Raw genomic sequence first — 14346 nt, forward strand, 5'->3', positions numbered from 1 at the left:
CCGGCAAGGTAGAGTAGGCCATGGGACACGAGCCGGCTCACGGGACTCAAGGCACCGCAGTCTCCCATGCCCTACTCTTCCTCGTTGGAGCCCGGAACCCGAACGGTGCCAGTAGACGTCAGATCAATGACGGATCCGTCCTGGGAAGGGCCTCGGGCATCGACGACGATGCGGTTGCGGCGCCCAGACTGATGCGCCATACGGGACGCCGGAGAATGCAACTCTGCCTCACTGACATCCACCACCGCGAGGGCTATCGCCGTCTCCTGCGCTCGGTGCCTTGCACAGCAGGCACGCCGTACCATGGCCTCGTCGGACGAGGCCCGTGGTACGTCTGCATGCTCAGCGCACCGACAGAGGGGTTGCGCGTCCGCTAGTGCGTTTGGACACCGGACGGACCATACGGCCTCCGGCGAGGCAGCTATGGCTGGCCTAGCGCCGGATTCATGCGCCATTTGGGCAGACGCAATGCATTCCCAACGGAAGGAGTCCGAGCACTGCCTCGCACGGGCCTCCTCTCGGGAGCGGTGGAGCCCAAGAAGGACGACCATCTTCTCCTCGGGGCCGCATGGGATGAGCTCAAGGTCGACGGATCTGGAGGTGAAGGACTCGGATCCGCTCCCGCCATGCCGGAGACGGCCGGAAGGAGCCGGAGACGAGTTTGTGTGGCGGAGGGGAGGGAAGTGAAGTGGCTAGGATTTGGTCCGGCGAGTGAAATGAGAGAAATTTATGTGGGGTTAGGTGAGCCAGCGTGGGCTGGGTCCATCGTGGAGGGCGTTCTTGGGCACCACCATATTCGCCCCATATTTGAGCTGGATATGAGGGTTGCCGGTCAGCCCTGACGTTTGAGGCCCGTTTGAGGTGCATGTCTGGGTCAATTTTTCATGACCGGTTAGTGACCAGGCGTGCAGCCCGGGCGTTTGAGACCGGTTTGGGATGCCCAGCTGTAGATGCTCTAAGCCCACCGGAGACGAGACGAACCGACAGCGACGGCGGCTGGAGGCATAGGAATCCTAGGTTTTTGAGGGAGGAGGCGGCTGCGTGAGGCATTGTGTGTCATTAGAGGAGATTAAATCTTAGGTTGCACTTAAAGGAACATTGGCTTCTGATGACATTGGTGTGATGGCCTTGCAAACCGTGCAGTGTGTGATTAGTTTGTGTGCTGTCCCAGAAGGTTATATTTTCATTGTTTTGTGCGAGATACTCCTAGGAATAATAAGTCTATGGAGATCCGCGTTCGACTTCACAGTCAACTCCTAATGGCGCGTCAAGACCCGGTCATATAAAATTCGTCATGTTATACCTGGTACGGGTAGCATCTTGATGCCGGCCAATAAGTCTCCAAAATCTCTCTCTTATTTTACTTTTCTAAACTTTCTAAGGGATTAAACGTTTGCTCATCTATCTATCAAATTTCTTATTACTTAATTCCTTACAAAACTTATTTTGTCGATTCTTCAAAACCTTTGCTTAAACAACTGAAATAAATTCAGCCAAAAAGTCAATATTTTCTAAATTTGACCAAGTTTATATACAAAAATATTAATATAAACAATAAATCAATATCAATATACCCATCATTAGATATATTTTTCATAATCTATTTATTCAATATTGTAGTTTTTGATGTTTCCTTCTATATATTTGGTCAAACTCATAAAGAATTGACTTTTTTACTGAATTTATATGCCATTTGGGGACGGTGGTAGTATCAAAATAAACATAGACAATTCAAACGCATCACGTCATAATTTAACTAAGAGCATAACACTATTAGGGAAAAGCTTATACACAGACGCTTACTAGTAGCGCGGGTTTATATCCCTCGCTACTGCTACTTACTAGTAGCGCGGTTTTTACCCCTCGCTACTACTAAGTTGATAGTAGTAGCGCGGTTTTTTAACCCTCGCTACTACTAAGCGGTCTTTACCGTGCCCCCCCGGACATGCCATAGTAGTAGCATGGGTCATAAACCCGCGCTACTACTAAGTTGATAGTAGTAGCGCGGGTTTTTACCCGAGGGGTAAAAACCCGCGCTACTACTAAGTACTGGGTTTTTTAACAGCCCTGAAATCCCCATCTCCTCATCCAAATCACTCCTCTCCCCTGTCCCTCTCCTCCTCCTCTCTCTCTCTCTCTCTCTCTCTCTCCATGGCGCTACTGCACATGCGCGTCTCCTCCTCGACGGTAACTGCCGGCCTCGCGCGGCGACGTCCCCCTCAAATCCGGCGACCTCCTCTCTTTCACCGTAGCCCCTCCTTCCTCGTCCTCCACCGCCGCTGCCCATCCTTCCTCCTCCTCCTCCTCCTCCTCCTCCTCCTCTGCTGCTGGAAGGAGAGGAAGATCTAGCAGAGCGCCGCCCATGATGATGGCCAGATCTCTGATGGACGCAACCCATGGCGTCAACTAGGGTTTCGGCTCCAACTCCAGCAGCCACTGGTGAGTTGCTGCACCTACTCCTCTCTATCTCTCTCTTCCTCTTCTAATCCTTGTCTCTTTTTTGTAGCAGCGGCAAAGGAGAGGTGTGGAGAAGAGTTGGATGGGGAAGCACCATCTCCATGGACGGCTTCATCCCCTCAAGGATCAGCATTGGCCATGGAAGACGAGGATGATGACGCCTAGCAGCAGCAGCCATGGCTGGAATTATTTTTTTTTCCTAATTATTTTGCAGTAGCGAGGGTCCAGAACCACGCTACTACTACGGACGTAGTAGTAGCGTGGGTGGCACCCGCGCTACTACTACATGTTAGCTGTAGCGCCGTATTAGTAGCGCGGGCACCCGCGCTACTGATATACCTAAAACCCGCGCTATTGCTAGGCTTTTCCCTAGTAGTGTAAATAAAGTTCAACCAGTCCATCAAACAACTAAACACAATCATAATTTATGCCAAAAGACACCGAATGAACATGTCCATTTCAAAAAACCACCAACACATGGTGACCGAAAACCATCCTAGTTCACATGAGCCTCATGCACTTGGGCCAGTATCGGTAGAACTACCATAATTTCACCTCTGTTTGGTCGATCCCGACCGTGGCATCGAGAGAGATGTTAACCCAAGCTTCACACAAAGCTTTGTCCTTCTCCGACTTGTAGTTGCACGACCCACTCTTCCTTTGGTGTGTTTCTGTCTCCTCGGCCTCCTCCACAACCTCGGCATTTCTCATCATCTCTTGGGTATGCGAGAGCTCAAACCCTCGAAATCGATCATGGCACTAGGAGGTGGGCACAAGAGAAAATATCAGATGAGTGCTTTCCAAAACAAAAAACTCCAAGAGTCTGGTAATTGCACGCAAGTCCAGAAGCTCGACCCGTAATCCTTGAATCACAGATCCAATGGCCCATTCGAGCACCTGATATTTTCCCGTGGACACAAAGTAGCGCCTGAAACAGAAGGACATAACAACCAATGGTGACTACTCGGAATTCCCCGAGGACAACATGAAATTGAAACAATTGAATAAAAATGTGTAGTTGTCGATCGCCGAACCTCCTTAGCAAGTATATCATCACCGTTAATCGTAGCATGCTCTTTTCATAACATAGTGGGTGAAAGCCACGCATGTCAATGTAGTACTCTTTCTTGGTTAAGTCACGCAGCTGCATCCTCCCCTAAAAAAGCCTAGGGTTCCTTGCCTCCTGTCGGCGCCACCGCCGGCCCACCTTATTTTCGGTGGCCTTAGGGCCATGTCGGCGCGGTGAATCCCGGCCATTGCCGAGGGGAGGGCTTCGTTTTAAGATGTTCCTTCGAGATTGTTAGGGTTTGTATCCTGCTCAGGAAGACGAGACGGTGGCGGCTCCTTGAAGATGGAATAAGGTTCTCCCCGCCTAGCCCCCGTCTCGGTGGTGCATCTAGTATCGTCGGTGGACGTGTGGAGGCATGTCTCCAGCATATCTGTTCTTGGTGGATTTGCTCGGATTTGGTCATAGTTCGTCTACGTTCGTGTTTCTTCAGGTTGGATCATTCTGATCTAAGCTACTCTTTAACGGCGGCGGCTGATGTTCTGGTGCGTTGGTCTTATGGGTCCTTAGCACAACGACTTTCCGACTGTCTACTACAACAAGGTTTCCCCACCTCCGGCGAGGAGGGGCGATGACGGCGGCGCGCCTTCGGCTCGCTTCAGTGCTTGTGGTTGTCGCTAGGCGGTCTATGTGTCTGGATGTAATTTTTATTATTTCTGATGTTCGTTGTACTGTCATAATGGAAGATGAATAAATCGGGATTTAAAAAAAAAACACATATGTCACCGCAACGGGCCGGATTAGTCGGGGCACTAAACTTCCAATGGGTTTTGACTAAAACAAAGGACACCATGTCTTAACTTGGTGGACCCATGAAAGATGATCGATCATTTGCACATCGCAACGGTGGTAGCTGGATCTACAACTGAGCTACTTGTTTCATTGGAAGAGAAAGAGGGAGAATGTGGCATTTTGGGTACTCTCGGTTTTGTACTGCACCCAAGAACCATTTGTCCAGTAGATCGATGTTGGACAGTCTACCATGTGTATAGTGCAGGAGGTGCTGTGGTGCTCTTGTACTAAGATTCTTCACAATTGATGGCAATAACGTTGCTCTGTCAGCTATGTACATGTCTGCAAGTAGATCGAGGTCGTGAGAAATGTTAGTCGGTGCTAAGCTATATAGGAGTAGTACACGTCGTAGTTGACAATTTAGCGAGTGCTTTGATTTTGCTGCCATTCATCAACAATGAATGGATTCCCACAGTAAAAAACAACAACACCACCAACAACAATGAATCGATGCACTAAAAATCAGTTGTAGCGATTCAACCTATGGTTGGATGGTTAGTTGAACAACGGTATCACCAACCCATCAGTGTTCAAGTCCAGCCGCTCACATTTATTCTGAATTTATTTCAGAATTTTCGGTGATATACGTTTAGTGGGAGGAGACATTCCCATCGACTACGAGACGCCCACGGTGACTTCGTAAAATCTCAAAATGATATGCCAGCTCAGTCTCTTGAAATTGCTCATAGGGATAGCGTGTACGTATGTGCATTCATAGATGTGAGTATATACGTGTATATATAAGCGCTTGCGTCTGTACGGACGTTAAAAAAAAGCTGAAATAGCATGCATGATCAGGTCGTTGCATTGTCACAAAAAAACACAAAATGGTTAGTCGATCATTGCACGTGGGGCAAGCCTGTCATACGTCGGTCACCACTCCTTCCTTCCACCGGTCACGCCACGTGGTGATCGTACTAAAGTTAGCACGAGCTACACCTACACCCACACCCACACCGTTTGTTCACTACACCACACACACATGAACAGCTGGAGATCGAGAGGGTGGATGCGGATCGGACGGCCGCGATCTGTCGTCGTCGGAGCACACGCGCCGCCGTTGCAACCTGTCCGCCGGCGCGTACGTCTCCGGCCAGGCCAATATATACGGCGGGTGTGACGGACACGAGCATGGGTTGCCATGAATGCCATCGCACTGCACGACTAGTTTGGCGATCAGATCACCGTGCGCTGTCCAGGACGTACGACAAGGTTATTCACTACACGTGGTCTTTGATGAGATGAGATATTTTTGGGAGGAGGTCTATAGAGTTTTGCTTTCTCCTTGTGTAGTCGATAGAAAATGGCGTGTCAAGACCTGGTCATATAAATTAGTCTACGCACTAGAGATCATGTCACTAGCGGACTTTTATTGGGTTACCCATGGTATGTGTGGTAAGCAACTTCATATTTAAAATGATGAAATCGAGCTATGATGCTTTGTGTGGTGATTAGGCAATAGAAATAGATGAGAAAACAGAATCCAGAAAAGAAAAGAATCACAGGTGCCCTCTTTGTAAATAAAGAGAAATACAAATACTTCTAAGCAACGGTTTTAACTTCCCGTGGCTTTTCTTTTCAAAAGGCTCGGGCCATATATTAAACAACACAAACACTTAAAAACATCCTTGCATAAATTAAAATACATTCTAACTCTTCAGGGGGCCAAAATCTTCTTCCTCTTGCACCCACCGACGGCGCGCTGTGAGCAAAACTCGCCGCCGCCTCTGAGTCTCCGTCTTAGCGAAGCAAACATGTTTTAAATAGATGAGCTTGTAAAATTAACGGTTGTGAAGTCGTCGATGTGTACCATAAGACACTAGTGACCGTGATATGAGTAGTAGATCGCCGCACCATCGAAGAAAACGACGGAAAGGACTGTAGAGCGCCTCAGTTCCGGCCAAACGGACTTGGGGAACACAAACCTCATGCGCTCACCGACAAGAATGAGTATGGACAACCTTTGATGGTCGGAACTGGAGGAAGAGTACCAAGACATACAACCACGTTGCCCGCTCTGCAGACCGAGACAAACTCGTAGAGAAAAAAACACCAAACCCGAAGAACCAAGTCCAAGAACGCAACATCTTCCACATGCCTCCAAGCGATACAAGCAAGCATCATCGGAACAAGAAAGAGGAGGGGCACTTTATTCCACACCGATGACGACAACATCGTATCACCACCGGTGAAGGAGACCTACCTAATGTCAAGAGAGAGAAACTACAACTCCCATCGGTAGATCGGTGACTCCCCACACACACCTCACTGACAGAGCCGGTGGAGGAGGAGGAGGTCGGGGATCTACAAACGAAGAAGGATGATGGCGGGGGAGGAACCCTAGACCGCTTGGGGTGGGGCATGTGGTTCATTGACTAGTGTGACTTCTTTGTGGTTTGGTTAGTTAAGATGAACTTAGTTTCATCCACAAGTGTGACTTCTGTTTTATAACATGACATAATTGATCTTGCAATAATACAACAAAAGACTCAAATATCATTTATTAAAGAGACTTCAAATGGGGAGGGTCGTTTTGGCATTCAGGATCATATGCTCCCGAATAAACAGTAAATTTGAAACAAATAGTAAATAAATGACAATTTTTATATGAAACAGGATATCGGTGCTTCATCAATGACAAAAACAAAAACTAAGTGTAACATTAGATGTTCGTTTTTTACATAGGTAAAAATGCTAAAGCTTTGCACATAAAATTTTGCAGGGTGTGACATGAACACATCTAATTTTTTTTTTACACCCGAAGACACATTTTTGGTGTGGGAGCATATACTGTTGGGAGCCGAATTGGATTTCCGCCTTCAAATGGTATTTTAAAGACCAGGCGAAAATAACCCTAAGAAGAGATCCCCACTATATAACAACAATTCCTTCAATGATTATGGACATCTTTGATATGTATTCCATAAGATCATGTTTCTTCAACAACACAAGCTTTTATTGAGCTTATTGTTGCATGAAGTTGATACAACCACATAACATCACAACACTAGAATACCCCTCACACCCACCCACACCGCGTGAGAGGGGTTGGCTTGGGGTGTCATGTCATCACCTGCCAAAACCCCCACAAGGCCGCGATATGAAACGTCGGTGGTAAGGTGTTTATTGTCATTGTCGTAGACATGAAGCTGATGAAGCCAGAAATTTACTCTTTGGTATTACTGTAAAAAAATTATGCGACAATTGATCAATTGTTAGCCTCTATAACTAATAGGAGTATCAGAGCATCTACATCCGTACTTCTCAAATTGACCGGGCAGGCACGGGGACCACTGACCGGACAGGAGTGAGAGGCAAAAAGCTGACCCAACCGGACCCCTCATATCTTTCCTATATGCCCGGGCAGTCCGCAAACCCTCATATCCATCTCAAATATGGGAAGGGTATGAGGGCTCGCTGACACGCCCGGGCGTGCCCGGTCAATCCACCATGTAGGACGCGGCCCCACCCTGGACCACCTTTTCTTTTTTGTATTCATTCTTTTATTTCTCTCTATTCGTCTCCAGCAATCACGTGCAAGTGACCGGACATATGAGGAAGAAAATGAGGATTGTGGTTGCGCAGATGAACAAATGGGGGCTCAAAACGAACACGTCCAGTCACTGACCGGGCGCATCCACGGGCGTTTAAGGGGTCGAATTAGAGGTACGTGGCTGAAGATGCTCTTATATAGCTATACTTGATTTTTAGGGTCAGATCTTTGGTGCTCATGTAAATGCACATGAGTACCGACTCTTCAAGTAAACATCAAGTGGTGATCTGAATTCTATCCAAGAGCTTACTAGTATCATGACTCATTTTAACAGTGTCCGGTCTTTCAGTTAATGCCAAAACAAATGTAAGGTCTTCTCCAGTGGTATTTCCTTTTCTTCGAAACAAACTATTTTTGTGTGTGTCTTCAATGAAGGGATTCTACCAGTATGTCCTTCCAAAAATTCACGCTCTTGTACCCAAATCACTCTGAATAAATTGCACTTTTTCCAGCTGAATAATTGCATCCTTTGGTACACACAAAGCAAGAGGGGGCTCTTTAAAAGAACTGGATGGAAAGAACACCGTGGCGGAAGGAGCAAAACAACCATCGCCGTCCGTCCGTCCGTAAAACCGCGAGGAAACGAGAAAAAGGTCACAGCTTGCGACGCAACCTCCGACGGCGACGGCCGCCATTTGTTTACTCGCTCCTCCGCTCCGCTCCCCCCTTTCCCCTTCCCTCCCTATCCACCACCCTCCCTCCAGCCACCGCCGCACCAACTCCTCTCTCTCTCTCTCTCCTGTCCCCCTCGATTGGTTGCGCCACCAAACCGACCGCACCAAGCCGAGCCAAGCACGCCCGAGCAAAGCGGGGGGAGAGAGAGAGGACCGGGAGGAGCATCCCGACAGCCGCGCGCCGCCGGCCGGCCCGTCCGGCGTCCAGATCCCGCCCAGTTCGGAGGTACCCCCACCCGTCCAGTCCTCCCTCCCCTCCCCTGTTCTGTTCTGGTTTGCTTGCGGCTTTGCGGCGGAAATCGTCTGCCCGAATTCGGGGGGCGTTCTTGGTGAAATTGTGCTGCCGTGCTCGGATCGGGGGTTCCAGTTCATGCTCCTGATTCTTTACTTCTGCTGTCCTCGATTTTTGTTGGTGCTGTTGCTGAGCGGTGGAGTCCGCGCTGGCCATTTGGATCGGAAATCGGCTCTTTGGTGCCGATCCTGTTTCTTGAAGTCTGGGGTTAGTGGTTGGTTTAGTCGATTGCTGTTGGGGGCAGATGTCTCGTCTCCGTGATACTCTTTGGTACCCTTGCAGATCTTGCTGTACTGAATTGCAGCTGCACAAGTGGTTATAATTGCTGTACTGAGCTCTACTTTCAGCTGAGCTAAGGCAATCCTTCAACTCGTTGTATTTGCAGGTACAATTTTTCCCTGCGTGTCCGCATGAGCAGAAGAGACAGCAGGAGAAGTGATTTTGGACTGAACTTCTGAGAAATTTAGGAAGGCATACATGCATAATGATGTTGGGATGGTGTCCAGCAGAAGGAATTCCACAGGGGCGTTCCACCGCGACGGCCCGCCCAAGGACTGGTCCCAGTTCGCCGACCCCTCGCCGTCTCCTAAACTGCTGTACTCGCAGTCCTATGTCGTCATGAGGGGGCTGCTGGCGTCGCTGGCATCTCTGGACTTGGCCCTGTGGTCAAGCACGATGAAGTCCGCATGGCGATCGCCCGAGAGGTCGAAGTCTAAGGGGCCGGGCTGCAAGAGAGTTGCGTTCCGGCTGTTTGTTTGTTTCATGGTCGGCATCTTCATCGGGTTCACGCCCTTCTTCTCGGTCGATGTCTCTCAGAAGATCGTCTCGAGGCTCCCGTTCGACGATGGGGTGGATGATAAGGTTAAGGAGTTGGATGCAATCGTAGTGCAGAAAGAGGTTGAGGTGGTTGATGAGCCCGAGGTTGAGCAGCTGAGCCCTCCGGTTCCTGCAATGTTGGATGATGAGGTGGATTTTGTCGAAGCTGCGAAACCTGCTATTACTGATTTGGTCATCCCTGTGAGGAAGCTTCTGATAGTGGTGACAATCACTTCTGCTCGGCCACAACAGGCGTATTACTTGAATCGTCTAGCTCATGTTCTGAAAGGTGTACCACCTCCTCTCTTATGGTTAGTGGTGGAATGGCCTGTTACTACCTTTGAAACAGCAGAAATCCTCAGGTCTTCTGGGGTCATGTACAGGCATATTGTCTGCAGGAAGAATCTTACTAGTGTGCGGAAGATTGCTGTCTGTCAAAGGAATAATGCAATCTATCATATTAAAAAGCATCACCTTGATGGTATAGTGCACTTTGCTGACGAAGAACGATCATACATGGGTGATGTATTTGAAGAAATGCGGAAAATCAGGTGACATTTCTCTACCAAAACTTTATTTGATGTACTGGTATATTTGATGAATTATGAATGCATGGTAAATCCTCTTGATGGTCCAAATGTTTTGTTGAAACTTTTTGTTGTATAACTAACTCTGTTGGTGACAAGTTGTAGATTCTGGTTTCTTTGCTCACTTTAGACTTACTATTCTACACTGTATTATATTGCATGAATGAGTTGTTACATCTTCCTTGCTTATGACACAAGTCAGCACTAGGTTGAGTGTTACATGATCCTTGCGCATGAAATTTGTAAGCAGAGACAGCACCTAGTAAATGTTGTCTTCTCAAGGAATATATGGCTATCGATATAAACATGTAGTTTCTTCAGTTGGATGCCACTTGGATTTTGATAGCAGCCAATGAAGCAAGTTTAATCTCATACACATGGCTGGGATTTCTGGAAATCAGCACTAACTGGCTTTGTAAACCATGGCTAAAACTGAAAGGCGTCTATTTGCTTTTGCTCCTAGAATTGTGTGACTTGTGCACTGTGACAGGAACCTTCTCTCCACTAGAAAAATCCGCTTGTAAATTTCCCTTTTCTTTTTGCAACAAATCAGAAGATTTTCATACTTATCAATTGTTGGACCTAGCTTATACTGGTGAGTACCAGCGTCACAAAAATATTCCCTACCTACATGATGCTGAATGAGTGATACTCAACCAGCCGTGGGAAGGTTCTTAGTTTCCTATCAGAGCCTTTGTTCATGGTAAACAATATTGGTGATTCCAGATTCCAGCCAGCACCTTGCCAATTATTTTCAAACAGTTCCTTTCCTTAATGTTGGCAAAAGAATATTACAGAGTACTATTATCTGTTGTTTTCAGTTTATCTTAGTGATGACTGATGATATAACTCAACAATTTACCAAATTGGGTGCTCAAACTTGAGAAGTTATGCAGCATGGTGGCAATTTTGCAAGAAAAAGAACTGATTGCAAATAGTCTTTTTATTAAGAAAACGGACATGTCATGAATAGAATTCAAAGATAAAGCCTGTAAATTAGGAATTTGGTTTAGGAGGTGAAACAATATCATGGACTTTGTTGCCTTAAAACTGCCTACCAGAGATTTCAGATCAAAGAAATCTGTAGTAATCTTTCTTTCTCTTATGAGTTTGTTCTTTTCTATGCAGGCGCGTTGGTGCATGGCCTGTAGCGAACCATGATGCAAGTAAGTACAGGGTGGTTGTAGAAGGGCCTACGTGTAAAGGAAACCGAATCACTGGATGGAACACAATCCCGAAGAAGGGTGCACCCCGTCGATTCCCAATTGGTTTCTCTGGGTTTGCTTTCAACAGTACAATGCTTTGGGATCCTCAAAGGTGGAACCGCCCAGCTATGGATTCTGTTATAGTCCACTCTGGTGGTAGAGGTGGTCTGCAGGTGAGTTTGTCCCTAACGCAAACTTCAGCACTATGTTTTAATGGAACTTCCTTTCTGCAAAATTCTACTGCAGGCTAGTTGAATTTCTATATGTAGATCTCCATGGAGCAAACTGCACAGTACCTATCAATTTTTCTTGGGTAACACTGTAATGAAGTAAAATATCATAAAAGATTGGTTAGGCAAATAAATGATAATTGCGATCAAGACAAAACCAGCCGTGGGATATTTTAAGCAACTATAGTCACTAGCATGTCTCGAAGAAAATGCTGCATTATGGCTAATTTTGTGACCTGATATGAAGCCATACAGCAGATAACTCATAAAAATTTACATGGATAACAGAATTCATGTAGCATAGCATCACATTATTTCCTGACCTGACAACTACGTGTCATTGCAGGAGTCACGATTTGTCGAGAAGCTTGTTAAAAACGAGCGTCAAATAGAAGGCCTTCCAGACAACTGCAACCGGGTCATGGTCTGGAACTTCGCCCTGGAACCTCCCCAGCTCAACTACCCCGCCGGATGGTCACTGTGGAACCACCTTGAAGTTGTCAAAGACCTGTAACATAGAGATCCTGCCACCGGAAGTCCTCTGCTCCCTGCAGGCCGTTTCTCTCAGCAAGCCAGCCGGAAGGATGATAAACCTTGCGGCGGCGCAGAGGTTCTGGATCTCGACTTGGCGATGCCCGCTAGCGGCGCTGCTAACCGATTGCCCTCCTCCTGAACAGCCCGCCCGCGCGACGGGACCCGCAAAGTCGTAGTGCCAGTCATACTAGTAGGAGTGCCAATCAGAACTGCCTGACCAGCTTTTTCTCTATTTTTGTGTGCTCGCTGTATTCTTTTTGTGCCCTTCGTCCCCCCTCCCTATTCGCCGGTGCATACTGCCCTGTAGTTTTGTTTCCCCACGGCCTTTTTCTGTGTTTATGATACGTTTACAGATGTAAAAACCTGCAGCCATTGCAGCTGTTGAACAGTGAATGCAATACCACAGATTTGTAACTGTTAACCCAGCAATCTAGTCCGCTTAGGCTGTATGTAAGCTGTGTCAAATTCCTTTCGGAGTCTTAACTGTAATCCTACATGACGCTGTGAAGTTGTACATGAAACCTGTAAAGAGTTTCTTTCGATTGCCCGGTGAGGTCATAGCCGTCCCAACCTTTATCATGTTTTCTCCAAAAAAGGACCTTTATCATAAGAAGAAGCCCTTAACCAAACAAGCCGGTGCAAATGATGCAAATATAGCATGTGATTCGAACATTACTGGCTGTGCTTGTTGCAGAAATTTGTGATCAACCAGTTTGATGCAAAAGGTTCATGCGACGTTTTTCACTTCTTTTTTTCTTAATCGTAGTACAATTTTGCGGCACTAGTTTGGAAATGGTGGCAGAAATCCAGAATGCATGTATACATTTGGACCTTGGCCGTCAATGGTACGAGAGATATAAAATTCTAAGTGAGTGTTGACGTCCAAGTCGATATGTCCGAGTGGTTAAGGAGACAGACTCGAAATCTGTTGGGCTTTGCCTGCGCAGGTTCGAATCCTGCTGTCGACGATCCTTCTTTTTTTTTTCATTTTTTTTTCATTTTTTTCTCTTTCCTTTTTCTTTTCTTTGCAGTGACATTTGTTGTCAACTGTCGCTTTGTTAGAGGCTTTGAAGATTTTGTTGTAAGTTTTTTTTCGGGGACTGTAAGATTTTGTTGATGCAATCTTTGTAAATATATTCATGCCTAATGAATTCCAATAAGATGTCCATGTACTGAACAGTGTGTCCAGTAAAATACAGAGTCTTGTAATGAAAAGTGTGTCGTCAATCCTGCTGCTGGCGATTCAACCCCTTTTTTTTTTTTGCCTTATGCTTCTTTGTGGATCTTGTCATATGCCACTGTAAGATTTTGTTGATGCAACCTTTGTAACTATGTTCATGAAATGGACGGTGTGTTGCGTCAGTTAATGTGCTGTGCTGAAGCCTGAAACTGGAGTAAGATATAGGTCAGTGGCTTCCTGAGATTGGGCTACCAATGCTTTATACGCTGGGGCCTATACTTCACAATGCTTTATACGCTGTCATCAACTTTAGGGGTTCGGGATTTACCCTGTTTTTTGTTTATTATTATTCCTGCTGTTTGGCAATTACAAGCCCCTCCTTAAGATGCATGTTTTTCTTTGGTTTGGTTATTACTTGCCCATAACTAAACTGCTGACACGTGATGACCTTTTAATACGACAACACATACCTAATCACAGCTGCCCGTTATGTTCTGAAACTGAAAACAGAGAACACTTGCTCTTTTCCTGTGGCATTGCTCGCCTTTATTGCAACTAGAAACCTCGCACGCCATATGGTCAGCCCTAGCGAACATGTTCGCTGCCCAATCCCATTCTCGTGTGAACAACTGCAGCATCTCTCTCTCCAATGCACAGAAAGGCTCTCTGAGCGCCTCTGCATACTTTGGGCAGATGAGAGTGCTCTCGGTCGGATGAGCTAGCTGCCGCCGGGAGTCCCATGACTGAAGGATATCTTCTTTCTTTCATCATTGCAGGGCTTGACATGGATTACCAACCCTTGATCTCGGCGCTGGACGTGCGCACTGCACCCCTCTCAGTGGATGATCTCTTTGGCATGGTCGCAAATTTCGATCAATGCATTGAGATGTTCCACGGGACAGGGGCAGGTGCTTTCAAGTCCTCGGCTAATGCTGCATCCCGAGGCCGCGAAAACAACAA

General features: G+C 46.8%; 1 protein-coding gene and 1 non-coding gene across 2 annotated transcripts; both read left to right on the top strand.

Moving 5' to 3' along the window:
- The first annotated feature begins 8442 nt into the window (after window positions 1–8442).
- On the top strand, window positions 8443–12635 carry LOC123145446 (probable beta-1,4-xylosyltransferase GT43E). Its single transcript, XM_044564863.1, has 4 exons — window positions 8443–8768; window positions 9220–10201; window positions 11366–11615; window positions 12019–12635. The coding sequence occupies exons 2-4, from the start codon at window positions 9312–9314 to the stop codon at window positions 12184–12186; spliced, it is 1308 nt and encodes a 435-aa protein (XP_044420798.1). The 5' UTR covers window positions 8443–8768; window positions 9220–9311; the 3' UTR covers window positions 12187–12635.
- Window positions 12636–13092: 457 nt separating this feature from the next.
- TRNAS-CGA (transfer RNA serine (anticodon CGA)) lies at window positions 13093–13174 on the top strand. Its single transcript has one exon. It is a non-coding gene; the product is annotated as a tRNA-Ser (tRNA).
- Window positions 13175–14346: the final 1172 nt, after the last annotated feature.

The sequence above is a fragment of the Triticum aestivum genome, chromosome 1B, assembly GCF_018294505.1.
Source record: "Triticum aestivum cultivar Chinese Spring chromosome 1B, IWGSC CS RefSeq v2.1, whole genome shotgun sequence".
In the NCBI taxonomy this organism is placed as follows: domain Eukaryota; kingdom Viridiplantae; phylum Streptophyta; class Magnoliopsida; order Poales; family Poaceae; genus Triticum; species Triticum aestivum.